Here is a 17,324-nt window from a genome sequence, read left to right on the forward strand (position 1 = left end):
TGAATACGAAGAAAAGGTACACATATCAAAGTCGTCATGGGGAGGGGGGGGTTTGATTCCATTACAGTCTTTACGGACTTGCCAAATCATCTATTTTTAAAACGTATACATTCGGGCCATAGCAGAGTTACGATTTCGCTTCCCTGACCTGATGAGTGGTATTCGGCAGTAGGTCTATAAATGCTTTTTGGAAAACACCATTAATTTGACCCCTTGATTGGACGCAAGCTGCGGGGGGGGTGTGTGTGTGATGGATTTATGAAGGGTAAACGCCTGATCCATTTATGAGGACGCTTAATTTTCCACAATTCTGGTGAGATAACATGCATTAAATAAAAACTGTCGTAATTTTGTAACCTATCTGCGTTTAATGTTTAAAAGCAAACTTTGGTTCTTTTAGTCAGATTGCTTTGCACTCTGGAAGGTTATAAATGTCAGTGAAATAGAACTGTTTCAGTACTTTGCTAAGTGCTTAAAGAACTTGCTAATAATAAGTTTCCTCCACTCCAAAATGTAGGAGACATTAATACAGAACTGCATGTAGTTTCAGACATTTTTTATTTGGTGTCAGTCTTTTTTTTACATTCTTTAAAAAAAAAAATATCTTGGCCATGAGAAGAAACATCTTTGCTTTTCATCTTTTTTTCTCTAATTTTATTGTATATCAAATTATGGGACTTCACATTGAATTACTTCCTGATCAAGCATTCATTAAAAAGTTATGCTCACTTTAGCTTTACGGTTATGGTCATTGGAATAAAATAATGAGTGCATTTTGGTAGAAACTTCTTTTAAAAGTGTCTTTTTGAAAGAATTGGATTAATTCTGGATCTTAAACATAAATAGAATCCTTTTAAGAATTCATATGAAATGCTAGAAATTACACTTTCGTGGTGCAAAGTGTCTATATACAGACAACTTGCAATTCTTGTTAACGAAAGAAGTGTTAATTTTTTCTACCAGCTTAGAGTACAATCCTATGCATGTTTTAGAAAAAAATCCATGTTGGCTGGGGAATGCTGGAAGCTGTAAGAGTTTTTTCTGTCTAAATATGCATAGGATTGGTCCCTTAGTTAACTTTTTATATGTTGGGATTGTGTGACAGCTGTAAATTGTGTGTTACAATCTGCAAGCCTGTCCAAGGAGGATGTGGGGTGGGGGGTGGGGGAGCAGAGGAGAATGGATGCCTGTGGGCATAAATAATTTTCCAGTTCACAAAATTCAACCAGATCTTAAATTAATATTAGGTAGCATACACACAATTTTAGTCTTTAAGTGTAGGTCACCAGATTTTTCTTGTTTGCATTAGTGAAGAAGATACAGTCCTTCTATCGTTTGATTGTTTGGAATTCAGACAGCCAATCGAAATCATGACAAGCAAAAGAACTAAAGTATCTACAGCAGCCCATCAAAAAGGCAATGAGCCCTTGGAAGAGTCCACTAATGATGGGGAACCTGAAAAAGAAGCCTGTATGCACACCACTAATGTACCTCAACAAGGTCAGTCCCTTATCGACCTGATATATTTGGCTTATAAACTTGGCTGTGTAAGGGTCCTAATTAAAGTTGAGACAAGTCCAGTTCGTCTGTTTACTCTGTGATGGTTTCTACATTAGTTATAAATTTTGCAGGTGAAAATGGTGTTAGAGGCAATATCTCTTTCAGACCAATCTAATGTTCTCATTCCTGGTGTTTAGTCCGTAGTCTTTATATTATGCAAGAACAGCAACCAATGGTTTAAATAGACGTAATTTTGAGGTAGGGTGAGAGTAGCTTATGGCTTTTATGTTCTTAGGCAATAACTGCTTATATGTTAAAAATATGTGATTGTGCATATTATACTGAGAAATGTCCGCATTAGGAAGCAGACATCGGAAGGAAGCAAAAAGCAGCATAATACATTTGTCTTCAAGACATATTGGTTGAGTGGGTTAATATCTGAAAAGTGATACCAGATATTTATTCAAAGAAAAGGTGGCCTAAGGAGTTAAAAAAAAAAAAGTTCTACGACTTGTTGAATTCTAAGTGGCCAGTTTTGTGTGTGTGTGTGACAAACTTCCTGTCTTTGAGGAATAGTGCTGCTGTCATTATAGCTTGCAAGCCATTGTACAGCGATCCCCAGACCACCTCCTTTTACAGTGTATGTAAGCTCTGAGCATGCCTGAAAATGCAAGACTGTAGGAAGATATGCCTGTTTTCTTGGATTTGTATGGATGAAATGTGATGGTAGTATCTATTGTAGCAGATGTATTTTGAGAATACAATTCTAATCGTAGAGTAAGTCAGTAAATGGAAGAGTCATATTTTAAACCTGTTTCTTAGTAATTCAGTCTATGGGTAGAAATGTGTTGATTGTCCTATAGTAGTGGTGGTGCTACTATAGAAAAGGAGGATTCTTAGCTTCTAGTGCTTTAGTTCCACTGATTAGATACTTCTAGGTTTATGTAGTCATTAAGTGTGTTTGCCCTTCTGCTTGTTTTTGGATATCTCTAGCAGTCTCAGATGGAGTAGTTGACAATCGAAGTTTAGAAGAGATTTTGAGTAGCATCTCTCCTCCCCCACCTCCAGCAATGACCAATGAAGCTGGAGCTCCTCGTCTCATGATAACTCACATTGTAAACCAAAACTTCAAATCTTATGCTGGGGAGCAAATTCTAGGACCATTTCATAAGGTATATTTCTATTTTAAGTGTCTTCTAAGCTGAGGTAAGACTCTTCTGACTTGACTGCTTACAGTAGTAAACTACATATTGCCAACTAACATGGGGTGGGGTGAAGATAAAGGAAAGAGTCTGAATTACTATTGTCTGTGCTACTCTTTTGAAGACCTTGTTTTCTATGGGGCAAAAGCAGCTAGAAGTGGACAAAATCTTTTTCTCTTCCTTATGAATAATGGCCAGAAATTAAACCTCACAGTATACATTCGCATAGTTTGAAATACTTTGATACTTCTCATGATGCTAATTATAAACATGTTTCTTTGTAACATTCTGTTTACTGAATATAGCTCATTTTGCAAAGTTCATGGGATAAAACTTAAGAAATTTGAGCTAATAGGTGGTGTCTTTGAATAGGCTGTATTTTTTTATCCTTGGCTGTAAAAACTAAGCTTTCCAGTACTTCACAGTTTCCTGCACTAGGTGTAACAGTATTTTAAACTGTCTACAAAGCAATAGCTTTCATAGTTAGCTATTCAACTTGAGCGATTTCTTTTTTCTCTTATGCAGCGTTTTTCATGCATTATTGGACCAAATGGCAGTGGAAAGTCAAATGTGATTGATTCTATGCTTTTTGTTTTTGGTTATCGGGCACAAAAAATAAGATCCAAAAAACTCTCTGTACTGATTCATAATTCTGATGAACATAGTGATATCCAGAGTTGCACTGTAGAAGTTCATTTTCAAAAGATAATTGACAAGGTATGTTTTCTTTTGTTAAAGTTGGGGAAGGCTGATGACTTTATGTCCTATGAATTTTTATAATTTTATTGATTGATTGACTTCAGGTAGAACTAATGCATTATGAGGAAAATGTTGAGCCTTTCTAGTTCTTTATTCAAAGGGTATTCAATATATTTAGTGTTCGATTTCTGCTTCATAAATAGATCTTAATTTGAACAGTAGTCTTACCTATTTGTACACATGACTTAAAACACTGTAAAAGTACTTCTGGTTTCAGTCTAAAATGGGTTTGAATTCTAGATATGCATATTATGAGGATTGCAGTAGGAATGTTTTTATGGCTAGTTAGAAGGGTGTGTAGGTAAACTATAAATGTGCTCTAAAAGACCTCCTAAAGTCATCATCCTTCCCTTCCAATATCAACATACAGTGGCTTAAAATAAAATTTTAAAAATAGTTTTGGTATGGTTTATTATAAATTACAAACCTTTAGACACTACATATCTGTTTAAAATTACATGATTTGCAAACCTCTTATATTACCCCTAATCTTACTTGGATCTGTCTTAAGATGGATTAAGAACTTTTTCTCTTTACAAGTTGGTGAAATGTTAAAATAATCCACACACAGAACATTGTTCAGAATTTAAATACACAGTCTCAATAAAATATTACTGGACTAACAGTCCAAATAGGAGAACGGGGGAGGGGGGATGTGTTGTTCAGTACACACACTTCAGGAGACAGTTTGGGGTAATGTGATCTCTCTTTTTTTTTAACTACAGGACTTGGTGTTTTTTTCTGAGTGAAAAAATATTAATGTGAGGTGTAGATATAAGTTGAAATATTATATTTCTAAATTAATATAGATCTAAAATACAAATAATATTTGTATTTAAACTAGCCTTTAAACTAGCCAGATCCAATAATGTCTAATCTTATTTCAGCTTTTAATATTAAATTGCTTTTAAAAATGAATTTAATTATTTTTTCCCTATGAATTTATCAGAACAAATTAAGCTCTTAGGGAATTAGGCCAGAAGAGAAACCATTTAAAAATATTAATACACAAATTAAGATTTTAGAAAAAAAATAATCTCACATTTTTGGGATATAGATAAAAATGCTGTGTATTACTTTTCAAAAAGCTGCTGAAGCACAAGCTTGGTAAATTTGTGTAGCTTCAAAGATTCTGAAGTTACAACATAGTACCTCAATTTTTCAAACTGTCTCTTCAAAATTATTAAGCATGAGTATTCAAATATTTAAGGGATTTATGTGCTAAAAGCAGGAGTAAACTCCCTGAACTGACAGGAGGCTGTTTGTAAGTTGACTGGAAGAAGATAGGAAAGAACCATCTGTTCTATAAGATGGTGGTAGGCAAAGCCTAAGGCTGCAATCCAATGTACAATTACTTTGGAGTGTCCCATTGAACTCAGTGGGGATTGCTTGTTTGCTTATAAGTATAGACTGAGCAGCACATTAGGTTGTTCAAATCTTGCTACTACAATTTGGAGAGGTTCTGTGTTTCCAAGACATCTGACAGCAAAAAAGCTGGCATGACTAATAAGGTGCATATGTTACAGGATTTATTATAAGCTTCAGTGGTAGTGTGAACTAGGGTATAACAGATTTGTGAGAATAAAACAATTTAATTTTGAAATCTGGGGTAGACCTGTGGCTTAATACTAACAATTGTTTTTCTGGTTTTGTTTTTCCTTCAAACAGGAAGGGGATGATTATGAAGTCATTCCCAGCAGCAATTTCTGTGTCTCCAGAACGGCCTACAAAGATAATTCTTCAGTATACCATATCAGTGGGAAGAAAACAACATTTAAAGATGTTGGGCTTTTGCTTCGAAGTCATGGGATTGACCTGGACCATAATAGGTTCTTGATTTTGCAGGTAATTCTTTGAATAATATTTTGTTACTAAATATAACTTTCATTATTAAATTTGTCCAGGTACTGTGGTGATTGGAGGCTTTAAGGTACTCTAGCAGCACATCATGATTTGTATTTTATAGTAAATATGCAAATCATTATTTGCTGCTTTAGAATTTTAAGGAAGAGTATCGGTTGAAGAAGTTTCTAGCATGACATTTCTTTCTGTGTTGTAGATAGGCAAGTGAGTAGAACAATCATTATACTTGTTCCGCCCTAGCAGCACGTAAATATTGGTGTAGTAAAGATAATCTTAGCCCCAATATTATTGTGCTGCTTAAGCGTGGCAGGGATTAAGCAACACTGTTGTTCCTTTCTGTTCCGTTACATGTGGTGTGAATGTCTATACATTTCAGTACAGAATTAACTATGTATGATTAAAACATTGCCATGGTCTTTTGACATCATTCTTGCCTCAAAAGCATGAAATATCAAAATATCTGAAATATCAAAATCCTATTTGATGCTATAAGCTTTTACAAATAGTTTAAACTACTTGTTTATAACACTAAGTTTAATGACAGGTATATACAATTCATACTGCTTAAATAAAGCTGCATGTGTGGCAAAAACAATTCCCCAACCTGAAAAAAATTGTAACTTGATATTCACTAATTTCCACTTTCTGTTTTATGATGATAGCTGAATCCCCTCACTAATCACCTGGGAAAGAGCTAGATTTCACACAATTATTTGTAATTAAAATTTAAAAATGCTCAGTAAGAATTCAGTTAAATGTATAAATACTGAAATCCCACAGTTGTTTCTTTAAAGCATAAATGGTTTAAAAAACTTGAGATAGAATAATTTTGAAACAAGTAAAAATTACTGACCCCATTTGGAATTTATTTAGAAAATGTTTAGGATGTTAAATCACAAGCAAGCATTGAGGAGTTACAAAAGTTGCAACACAAAGGACTCTGTGGTGAGCTCCGGATATTCAGCACCCTGTACAACCCAAGCTGCTCCTAAACTCAAGAGAATTTTGGGAATGCCCTTTGACATAGCATGAGGAGCATAGGCAAAAAAACCTTTCTGCATGTGCAGAAGCCCTTGCATAAGTGTAAGGTACTCTTTATATTATGGCCTATAGCTCTGCCTCCCAGCACTCTGGTGTAAACTTTTGAATTTAAAAGGGCTGGACTCATTCATGTATGAATACAGCAAATAGTTGAGGTTTTCCTTTGTTAGTGATACTTATCTATTTCTTTCTATCAAATTTTATCTATTTCTTTCTATCAAGCAGAGCATCAGATTTTTAATTTCATCAAACTTCTAGAAACTACATTGTCTTACTCTTGATTATAATGCCAGTATAACTTCTTATGGAATTATGGCAGTAGCTGGTTGCATAGATGCAAATAACTTGAATACTTGTACAACTTCTTATTCAGGCTTCTGTATTTTTTTAATGCACTTCATTTTAATTATGCACTTATTCATTCAAATAGTGCATTATAACGACAATATAACTCGCAGTAGTATCTGAAAGTGTAACAGGTTTTTGTCTTAACATTTCTGCGATAACAATGAATAAGTGGCATAAACACTCAGATCTTACAAGATCAATAACTATAGCAAACTACTTAATTCCTGATTGAATAAATATCAGTTTTCAAACGGATAGTTATAAAACATGCTAAAAGGCTCTATTTAAAAACAAAACAAAGTAGTTTCCAACTAAAATAATAAACAATTTAACAATTTCTTATGAATAGTTTCATACTTAACGAAGTTCTGAAATATGGTCTTTCCAGCTTAAAAAGTATAAGTACCCGCTTATAAAAGACTTTTATAAGTACCAGTTTAGAAAAGACTTTACCCACCAACCACCATATATCCTTGTGACTCATGATATCTTGAATGATGGAACTGGCAAGCTACATCCCTGGACGGAATTGTTACTTTCTCTAGGCAAGTGACTAACTGAAATATTGGTTATATTTGATTTGATAAGTTGGATAATATCATTACTATTTTCAACCTCGCTTATTTCCATTCTATTTTCTGTTGTAGCTTTACCATTCAAAAATATGGCATAGCTAAATGCACAGCTGAACTAGACTGATTCTCTGAATCTTACTGTATTGTAAGATTTAGAACAGTTGGAGGCAGGTGGTTTGATTTTAAATCAAAGCAATTTAAAGCTGCAATGCTATATACACTTACCTGGGAGTAAGTATCATTTAAGTCAGCAGGGCTTGCTTCTGAGTAGAACTGTATAAAATTTCACTGAAAATCACCAAGAAAACCCCTCCAATGTTAAATCAAGTTTCTGTTTGTACTTCAGATACTTTCTAAACAAATGTACATGCAAACTACTTTATATAATGGTTTAAATAAGTTGGCTTAAAATAAGAGCTTTTATATTACCTAGGAGGTTGCATTCTATTTCAGTAATGTTTAATATCTTTAATCTTACAGATAATGGTACATGATGTGAAGCTTATTTAACTAACACTCTTTACTCAGAATTTTGTGCCAAACTGTATTAGTTTAACTAGAAGTTAATGACACACACAAGTGTTGATTCTGTTTTAACTGCAAGCCATGTGTTGTTGTATCCAATTAGCCCTTCCTGCTAATGGAACAGTTTCTGTCAGTGGAATGAGAAGGGGGCACCCATTCCCTCTTGCTTTTGCAGCCTCCTGGTGCCCTCAAAATCTGCTCCAAAGGGTTGAGAGACCTTTGGAGTAGATTTAGCTGGTGGGGAAAGGACAGATGAGGATCGTCCCATTATGAAAGCAGATGTCTGGTTGTACAGAGCTGGATTTCTCCCCATATATTTTTTTCTTTTAAAGTGTACAGAGAGGCAGAGAAACTGAGCAAGACCATATATTTGCAGGCTAAATCCCAGGTTCCCAGAAGGATAAGTTCATAGTGAGAAGAACTGTGTTTTTCTATGACATGAAAAACTGATATTAATGTTTAGTTGGTGGGTGGAGCCATAAAAAGGGCTGTCCCTGCCATCCAACAGGGTGAAGTGACCTGCCTCAGGTGGCACCATTAGGGGTGGATAGGTGAAGACAATTATTGATGTCTGAATTATGCAGCAAGACTTTAAAATGGTAGTGGGTGCCATTTGGACTCTGCTTCAGGTAGCAAAATTACTTGGGCCACTTTGGACATGAGAACAAAATAGGTTGCAGAACTTGACAGAGATCCAAATAGATCTGTGTGTGTGCAAAGCTTCTACGAGCCTTTGAGGGTGAGGAGTATTGCCAACTTTCACCTAGTGGAATCTTACTCAAGAGGACTCCAGAGGAAGGGGGCTGACTCTACCTTGTACCATGCATGGTTTACCTTGTGTTGTAAACCATGCATGGTACTTTGAATTCCTGTCCTTAAGTAGGGTGCATAAAATTAGCGTACAAGATCACACCAGTGTGCTTGGTAGGTTATCTAGATAAGATACAGCCCCTTCCCCAACCTGGCACCCTCCAGATATTTTGGAGGTCAGTTCCCATCAGACCCAGCCTGCATGGCCAATTGTCAGGAATTGTCAGGAATGCTGCGAGTTGAACATCTGAAAGGCACCAGGTTGGGGAAGGCTGAAATGCATGATGGCATCTTTTGGAGCCTAGATCCTAGGAACTATTATGACTTGCTAGTCCTTGACTCCCAGCATCAGGTTCATAATACATTTTGGTCGGACCCCATGCACAAGTGGAAAGGGCTTCTGTGAGGGAAACGGATCACCAGTTTTTCTTGCAGACTGCAGCCCTTTGCATCACATTAAATCTGACCCTGAAGTGTCCCCTCAACATTCAGGGGGTGCAAGGGGCTACAGTAGGAGGGATGGCCCAGAAATATCTTCTGCATGAGTCCTTTGGATCCCAGCCAAAGTACATGAACGTAAAAATGCAGTATTTATAATGCTTGACCTTAGACACAAGTTATTTTTTCCCATGGTTCTACCTCTACATAGAATAGCAACTTTTAACACACTCTGTTTGATACAGGGTCATGTGATTTATGGAGTGGGTCATGGATTCTGTTTTAAGAGGCTATAATTGTAGGCTTTTCCTTAACATTTATGTATTAAATTCATACTTTATTTTTTAAGTGAAATTTCAAAACATTTCATTATTTTAACTGATTTTTATCTCTCCTGCCTCAAGGATAAATTTTACTGTACAATTTGGTTTGCAGTACCCTTGTTCAGATAAATAATTTGTGTATGTGTGAATGTCACAAATAATTTGAATAATATTTTAGCATTTTTCTTAAATCTTTTTGTTAGGTCTTAAAACCTTTAAAGCATTTTTAAATTGTTTGTATTTCAATGGGAAGTTAAGAATTTAAAATAGCTGTTGCATGATACAGCCAAATTAATTATTTCGCATCCCTGCCGTTTTCAGTTAGAGCAAAGCACATTTTAAACTTTCTTCCATTGAAATCAATGGCAAATACTTAACCTTTGACTGGATCAGGCCCAAGTTATTTGCTAAACTGCACCATACCATTTGTGTATATTTAGCTCCTATGTGTACAACTTACACCAGCTGCATGTACTACTAATCTGGTGTTTTGTTTTTTAAATGAATATAATTAGGCTCCAGCCTTATACACACTTACCTGGGAGTAAGTCCCATTGAACTCAGTAGGGATTACAGCTGAATAGACTTGCATAGGATTGCAGTGTTAATTTCTCTGCTAATTCAGAGAAGTTATTAAATCTACAACTGCTAAATAGAATTTACTTTTAAGATACATGGCATAACAAAATTGACTTTTTTATGATGGTAAAAAGATAACATTCTGAAGGATGTGGGTGTGGCTTCAATCAGATTAAATTTTAAAAGACTGCATGCTTATGGCATAAGTGAAGAGGATTTTTAGTCTGTGTTGTGTGTGTGCAAATGATGGATTCTTAAAAAGTGGAATATATTAACACTTTTCTGAAACCATACCAGACTTAAATAAAAATTGCTACAGTTGAATAATTGCAGAAAAACCATGAGTTTTCCTGAAAGCTATTAGCATGTAGCTTGTATGTATTTTTTTTTTAAACATACTTGAGCAGATAAATATTCCTATCAGATATTTTAATAGTTTATATGGGATGGTGGTTGCTTTCGCTGTTTCCTTTTCAAAATTACTACAAAGGCCTGTGATTTATCTAGCACGTCATGTAGCTTGTTAAAATGTTAGTTCAGTCATAAGATACTTGATTTCAGTGAAAGTGTTAAGCACATGCTTAAATCTTTCCCATTGAAAGCAATGACACAAATGCTGAACTGCGTTGTGCCTTTTGCTTGTACTGTTAGCTATACATTCAATAATACAATAAAAATAGTCTTTGTATCTCATAAAACTGGATCATAAAATTATATAAAACAGTATTCATTAATTTTTCAATCACGCTATCTAGGTGTGTTGGTTATGTGTACAAATGTTTTTCTGTTGCATCTGAAAGTGCTGTCTTGAGGTTTTTTCCTTTTCTATATTTTAAAAACAATAGTAACAATGGTGTGATTATGAAGTATTACTTGTGTGTGTGAGAGAGAGAGAAAGATACACCCCCCCAAGTCAAAATAAGTTATAGAACAAAATAAAATGCTTACAAAAAGTAGTTTAATAATAATTTTGTAACCATTCCTAATATTTAATACAATCTAATCACATTTTAAATAATTAGAAATAGTCTTCATATTAGTAAAACATGTATAAATTCTTGACTAATTCCTGTATGTTTCAAAGGATTATAATATAGTTATACATGCAGTAATGCATTTTTATAATGCAGGAAGGCTGATAGCTTTGCAAACTAAAATTGTCACAGTTCAGTTAGAGTAGTGAAAAAGGATAAGTTGCACTTAATGAAATACTTAAATAATTTAGAGTGAAAGTTGAATTTACCCAACATGGAGAATCTTTAACAATGGATTGATCTAAATCACCAAGGGTGGGCTGGGGAGATACCATCAGTCATATGCATGTTTGCTCAAAAGTAAGTTCCATTCATTTCAATGAAGTTTACTCCCACATAGGCTGCAATCCTATACCATCTTAAGTCAAGTTTTCAGATTTACACTTTAGATATGTTCTTTTAAAAATGCATGCTGATGTTTCCTCTATCCATTAAAATATTGATTTACAAATAAATTGAGCCTAAACTGCTGTATTACAGCAACTCTTCACTTTATTTTTATTTTAGAAAGTGGTGTATGATGCACAGTTATTTAAGAGATAAGTTACTACTTGCTTATGACTTGAGTTGAGCTGTACTTGGAGGGTGATTGGAAGTTAATTGCTTACACAAACCAACACAAATGGTATTTTGTTCTCGAACCTGGAATTCTTCTGGCCATAATTTGTATTTCAAATACCCAGAATTTTCTAGAATCAAGGGCTGGTAGAATCAAGGGCTGGTGGTTACCAGGTAGATCAGTGACTTTCTGTGAGTGGGATGTAAAGTTGATTAGTAGATAGTAGTTATAATTTGAGAACTGAACAAATTGCAGAGCTTGGGTAGTTACGATATCACCCAGGCAGTCTCTGATTATTCTGCTGAGAGGTGGGATGGTGTTTCCTGAAGCCTAGTAGCTGTAATGACCTAGCAATCCCTTACTCTCTGTCTCAAGACCACAATAAAAAAATAATGATCTGTTGTCCCATATTTATAATATGCTTCGCCATAAAGGCATATTTTACCAGTTCATTTTTTTACATAGGAAAGCCTATGTTTGATATTGGGTCACAGATTCAGGCTTAAAATGTAAATCAAAACCTACACTTATATGTGCTATATTTAGGGGCATGTTAAACTACTTTATTTTGAAAAAGAATTACCTTACTATAGCTGAAATTTAAAAATATTTTAAAAGCCAGATTTTCTTTCAAGTTTTAAAATAGTTTTTTTTATCTTTGCTGTAGTTAGCATCTGGATGGAGTTTCAATACATAGGGGATACCTACTGCCTTTTTGCTGATTTCTGAGGATTCTGAGCTACAGCTCCTAGATGGGATTGACTGATTTGCGATACTAAAAAAGGTTACAGAACACATGCTTCTCTCCTTGGATTTTACTAGTCTTAGGGCATACTAAAATATGCATCTTGGTTCAGCCTGCACTTCATTTACTTTTTTTGGTCCTGATTCCATTGCTGAGCATTAAGCATATACTGAGATCTCAAATTACATAGCCAGTCGTCTTGTAACAAACCATGGTAATAGCTATTCTAATCCCAAATTGGACTGGAGTACAATTATATCAATTTGCAAACTGTTGATGTCATGTTAAGGGGTCCGTGTTATGTGTTGGCTGGCCAAACATGATAAAGGTCTAGCTTGACCTTAAGCACTGAACAATTTACCCACTTTATTTTTGTTATCTGGTTCAGGCTCCAAGTATATATGTGCATATAGTATCTTTCCTCAAACCTAATTGTATCAGCATCTTATTTGACCTGAATATTCATGTGTGGGTAGCTATAAATTGCATGCCGTGTTTGCATTGTCTTCCATAGACAAGATGCAGTTGTGGTAATTTATTGCTGTCTCTTAGGAGGCAGATGATTAGTGAAAAATAAACTATTACATAATGCCTTGTTAAGATGAAATGTACCTAAGAATAATTTTTTCCATACTCATACAGCATGTACATAACCATGAGTATATTTTCTAACTGTGTGTACAGCTTTTCCTACATGGTAGTTGAAAGTTCATGGTTTCAAAGAGTGGTGAAATATTTGTGTTAATGCAAACAATATTCTTGTTCCACAGGCTGCTGTTTTTAATATTTTCTTCACAAATTGGCTTCATCATATATTTTATCTGCTCTCCAGTTTTAAGGAAAACTAGCTTTAACATTTCAGCCATATCTAGTGCCACTTGACTGAACTTGCAGACAAATTACAAGAAATGCTGTTCTCCAGAGTCCTAGATTAACTTGATTTCTACAACTTTTGCTTGGGACATTTATAACTTGAATAGGAATTTGACCTGCCGCTGTCCTTCATTGTGAGCTTTGTTCTGAGATATTTGTAGACAAGTCCTAACATTATCACTACCACATAGTGACTCTCACTCCTGGCTGTAACATCTGGTACGGATTGACTTATGAGTTTACCAATTGGATGTGTTTAGCACACAATTGGGAGGTTCTAAAAGTATTGTCTTGCAGATAAAGTAAGATGTAGATCAGCCCTGGGTGTAATTATTATCTTACCTTCTGAAATGTGATAGTCCATACCTAGCCTCTTACTTTTGTTCTGCTGGTATACAGTTTTCAGTAATAGTAGTTACAGCTCTCTATTGAGAACATTGTCCATCTCTTTCCAGCCTGGTTTTGGTCTCCTACTTATCAGCTTATAAGAGACCTGGTCTAGCCCTCATAAATAAGTTGCTATAGAGGCCTTTGAAATAGGTACTTTGTTTTAAAAATAATAACGTACATGCTTGATGATACAGTTTATGTGAATTGTTGAAACTATTGTATGGTGACATCATTGTACCCCATTTCCCTAAACACATGCTCATATCTTATTGTGAGTCTTATTGCGACATTGTAATGCTGATGTATATTGCTTGCTTGTTACCTGACTACTACCTTGAAGGTCTTTTGGGTGGAAAGATGGGATAAAAGTTGATAAATATATCAGTTGGGATCTGGGCCTGCAAAAAGACATCACATGATGCTTTATTGAAAATTTTGGCGCAGGCTTTTGTAAGTTTTCACTACTTAAGATCTCTAAGGTCAAACAAGATAATCCAAGATATTCTCTCATGTGGTTTTGGATACAATTCTAGGAGAATTTTTATCAAATCACTTTTTAGGGGGAAGTTGAACAAATAGCAATGATGAAACCAAAAGGACAGAATGAGCATAATGAAGGCATGCTTGAATATTTAGAAGACATAATTGGATCGGGACGATTAAAAGAGCCCATTCAAATATTATGTCGAAGAGTTGAGGTATTAAATGAACAAAGGGGTGAGAAGGTAAGACTTTTGGATTATTAATTGCTGATTTTAAATTACAGAAGAAAATTTTAAATACTGTCTGTCTGATAAGACTTTAAAAGATTCAAGATTACATTCCTTGTGTGTATTTCTTATGATGGAGTTTATTGTTTTTTCTGGACCACAGCAGCCTGGGTGATTACTCTAGAAGTACATATGCTACCTCCCACTTGATGTTTGTGCACACTGTGGTTAGTGTGTCTTAATTACCATAGAGCTTTTACCACATCTGCTTTATATAAACTGTTCTTTGTATGTGCTTGCATAATTAAGCATCTCCCAAATTTATAATCAATTACTGAGTATTCTGTCTAGTTGAACAGAGTTAAAATGGTGGAAAAAGAGAAAGATGCCTTAGAAGGAGAGCGGAACAAAGCACTTGAATTTCTTTCTTTGGAAAACAAAATGTTTAAAGAAAAGAATAAGATACATCAATACTACATGTAAGTAACATCGTTTGGAAAGAGGTGGGAAGGTGCAATTCAGAACCAATGAAATAAAGTTGAGAGTACAAATGTCTGTGTTCCCTGTGGTATAATTTGAGATTGTAGGTTGGAGGAGGATGTGAAGGAGATTAGGCTGATTACTGGCCTTTATATATGGCTGATAAAAATTGTCCTGTTCTGCTGAGCTGTTGGTAATGAATGCCAGTCGTTGATTTTAGAGGCTCCCTGTTCTATTGTAATGTATGCATTTTATTTGGTTTGTGTTTTAGAAATTGTATCATGCTCTTGTAAATCACCTTGAGAACTAATTGAGTGGAGAAGTGATTCAAAAATGCATTAAATAAATACATTTGGGCTAGATACATAACCCAAATCTACTACCTTCCAGCTGAGTAAAGGAGGTGTATTGTACTGAACTAATCTTGCTAGAGTCAGTTCACCATGCTGTTTCTTCTCCACAGCATAGTAGATACATATTGGTTGGATTCAGACTTGGTTGCACTGAGGTCCCCTTGAAATCACTGTGAAGTTAACCATGACTTCAGTCCCATTGATTTCATTAGAAACTTAAGTGCAACGAACTCAGTCTGGATCTATCCCCTTGGTTTTGGATTCAAGTAACATGTTGCTAATGCTTCTACATAATGTTTACTTGAGAGGAGTAGTATGACAAATATTCAGTGGGGATGTAACAGATTCAGAAGGTATTTTGCCAGTCTTTCTGTCCAGCAAATTAACTTGGAAGGGCTGGTGGTAGTTCACCTCTCGGAAAAATTGTGATGGGACTTACTTAATTAAAGGGTATCTTTAATTTGTTTACCTTGAGCAATACAAAGCAATGTAGGTGTGTGGTTTTCTGATACGGTGCCCATGGGCATCACCACCTGCATCCACCAAGCCAGGCCGAGACACCTGCCAAGCTGTTTCCCCCCTTTGCAAATGAATGAAATGATTTTGCCATTCACTTGTATCAGGGCAGGGAAATGGTTGAACAGGAGTGGATCCCAATCTCTTCCAAGGACCCTTGTGCCAACATGGTCCTTGTGGGAGGGGAGAGCTTTGCTCCTCAGTCAATTTTCAGCGTGGGGGCTTCTCCCTTTCCTATTCATGTGAATAATAGAATGATACCTCTTACCTTGAATAGTGGGGTGGGGGGGTCCACCCTAATTTTAAAAAAAGTCTGGAGGGCGGGCAAAGACACCTCCTGCTAAGGACCCTTGAGGCAACAGGGTCCTTAGGCAGCCCCCCCCCCCCCAAATCAGGTTATTTTTGGCAGGGAGGCTTTTCCCCTCATTCAGTCGAATGGAGCCATTCCTTTGTTCACTTTTATGGGGGGAGGTAACCCCTCCCTACTGAAAAATGACTGTAAGGGGGTAGAGGTATACCTTTTTGACTCTGCCCCACTTTCCTTTTACATTCCCGTTATACTACCTTGGTATACCTTTTGACTAGCGCTAGAGGAGAATGGGCTTCATCCAAGGCTCTTAGGTACTATCCTGGTCTTACCTCAAGTTATATTATTCAACCTGAAAATGTTTTGTATTACACTCATGCACCAACCACATGGGGGCCTTTTCCCAGTATGAGTGACTGCAGCATAGTGGACTGCTTGTGGTGCAAAATACTCTTAACATGATTAGGAGCAACGCAAGATTCATCTAGACTATCTTCAAATGACCTTAATTTCAGAAAATTAATCCTTCAGACAGTAACTGCTGCTGCACTTCCATTCATTCCATTGCCCCAGCAAGATCCACCACTAGCACAATGGGGAATTAGCATTCCCTAAAACCACCATGGAAACACTAGTTTCTGGATCAGGGCAGGACCACAGAGCTCCTTTATGTGAGTTCCACTGACCTGCCCCATTCTGGAAACTAGTGATTCCACTCATTTCCGGTTGCTTCAAGAATTGCTAGTTCCCTGCTTTGCTATCCATGGATCCTGCTAGTGCAGGGACAACATTGGAGACTGCCTTTATTCTGCATTATTTTTTTTATTACAAGTGTATCTCAGTATGTTTAAGCTGTGTATGTTTTTTCCAGTTATGAATTGCAGAAGCGGATAACTGATCTGGAAACACAGAAGGAAAAAATACATGAAGACACTAAAGAAGTTAATGAGAAAAGCAGTAAACTGGCAGATGAAATGAAAGATAAGAATAAAGCTCTGAAAGAAGTGGAGAAGTAAATATTACAGTGTATTTTGCAGTCATTGACAAGATTTGAATGAGTGCTGTATTAACTCATATTGCTGTTAAGGCATTTTGTGTAATGAATATATTTCCATCTTTTGTAAAAGTGAAGAAAACTAGCTTAGTTTGATCATGCTGTTTTAATTGATGGTGAAGGTAATTAGCATGTTTCTCTTTTTAGGAAACTCAATAAAATCACAGCATTTATAGAAGAAAATAAAAATAAATTCACAAAGCTGGATTTGGAGGACGTGCAAGTAAGAGAAAAGCTAAAACATGCAAAAAGCAAGTCAAAAAAGCTAGAGAAGCAGCTTCAAAGGGATAAAGAAAAGGTACACTTGTAAATTTCTGCCATTCATTATACATTTTCAGAA

General features: G+C 35.7%; 1 protein-coding gene across 10 annotated transcripts in view; it reads left to right on the top strand.

Annotated features, from left to right (window-relative positions):
• Positions 1 to 17,324, top strand: part of SMC4 (structural maintenance of chromosomes 4) — a 75,392-nt gene that overhangs the window by 696 nt on the left and 57,372 nt on the right. For 6 of the 10 annotated variants that reach the window (XR_014789619.1, XM_084847386.1, XM_084847382.1 and 3 more), the window contains exons 2-9: positions 1,310 to 1,500; positions 2,494 to 2,672; positions 3,228 to 3,419; positions 5,130 to 5,306; positions 14,125 to 14,289; positions 14,626 to 14,753; positions 16,802 to 16,942; positions 17,132 to 17,282. Coding sequence is in view for 9 of the 10 variants with exons in the window: in XM_084847386.1 (XP_084703512.1) it covers positions 1,371 to 1,500; positions 2,494 to 2,672; positions 3,228 to 3,419; positions 5,130 to 5,306; positions 14,125 to 14,289; positions 14,626 to 14,753; positions 16,802 to 16,942; positions 17,132 to 17,282 (1,263 nt within the window). In the remaining variant the exon portion in view is untranslated. Of the gene's footprint in view, positions 1 to 1,309; positions 1,501 to 2,493; positions 2,673 to 3,227; positions 3,420 to 5,129; positions 5,307 to 12,227; positions 12,341 to 14,124; positions 14,290 to 14,625; positions 14,754 to 16,801; positions 16,943 to 17,131; positions 17,283 to 17,324 lie in introns of those variants that run through there. The other 4 variants (XM_084847389.1, XM_084847388.1, XM_084847390.1 and 1 more) reach the window with 2 other exon arrangements.

This window comes from Heloderma suspectum, chromosome 3 (assembly GCF_057233095.1).
Source record: "Heloderma suspectum isolate Gila_16-S chromosome 3, 16-S_ref, whole genome shotgun sequence".
Classification (NCBI taxonomy): Eukaryota; Metazoa; Chordata; class Lepidosauria; order Squamata; family Helodermatidae; genus Heloderma; species Heloderma suspectum.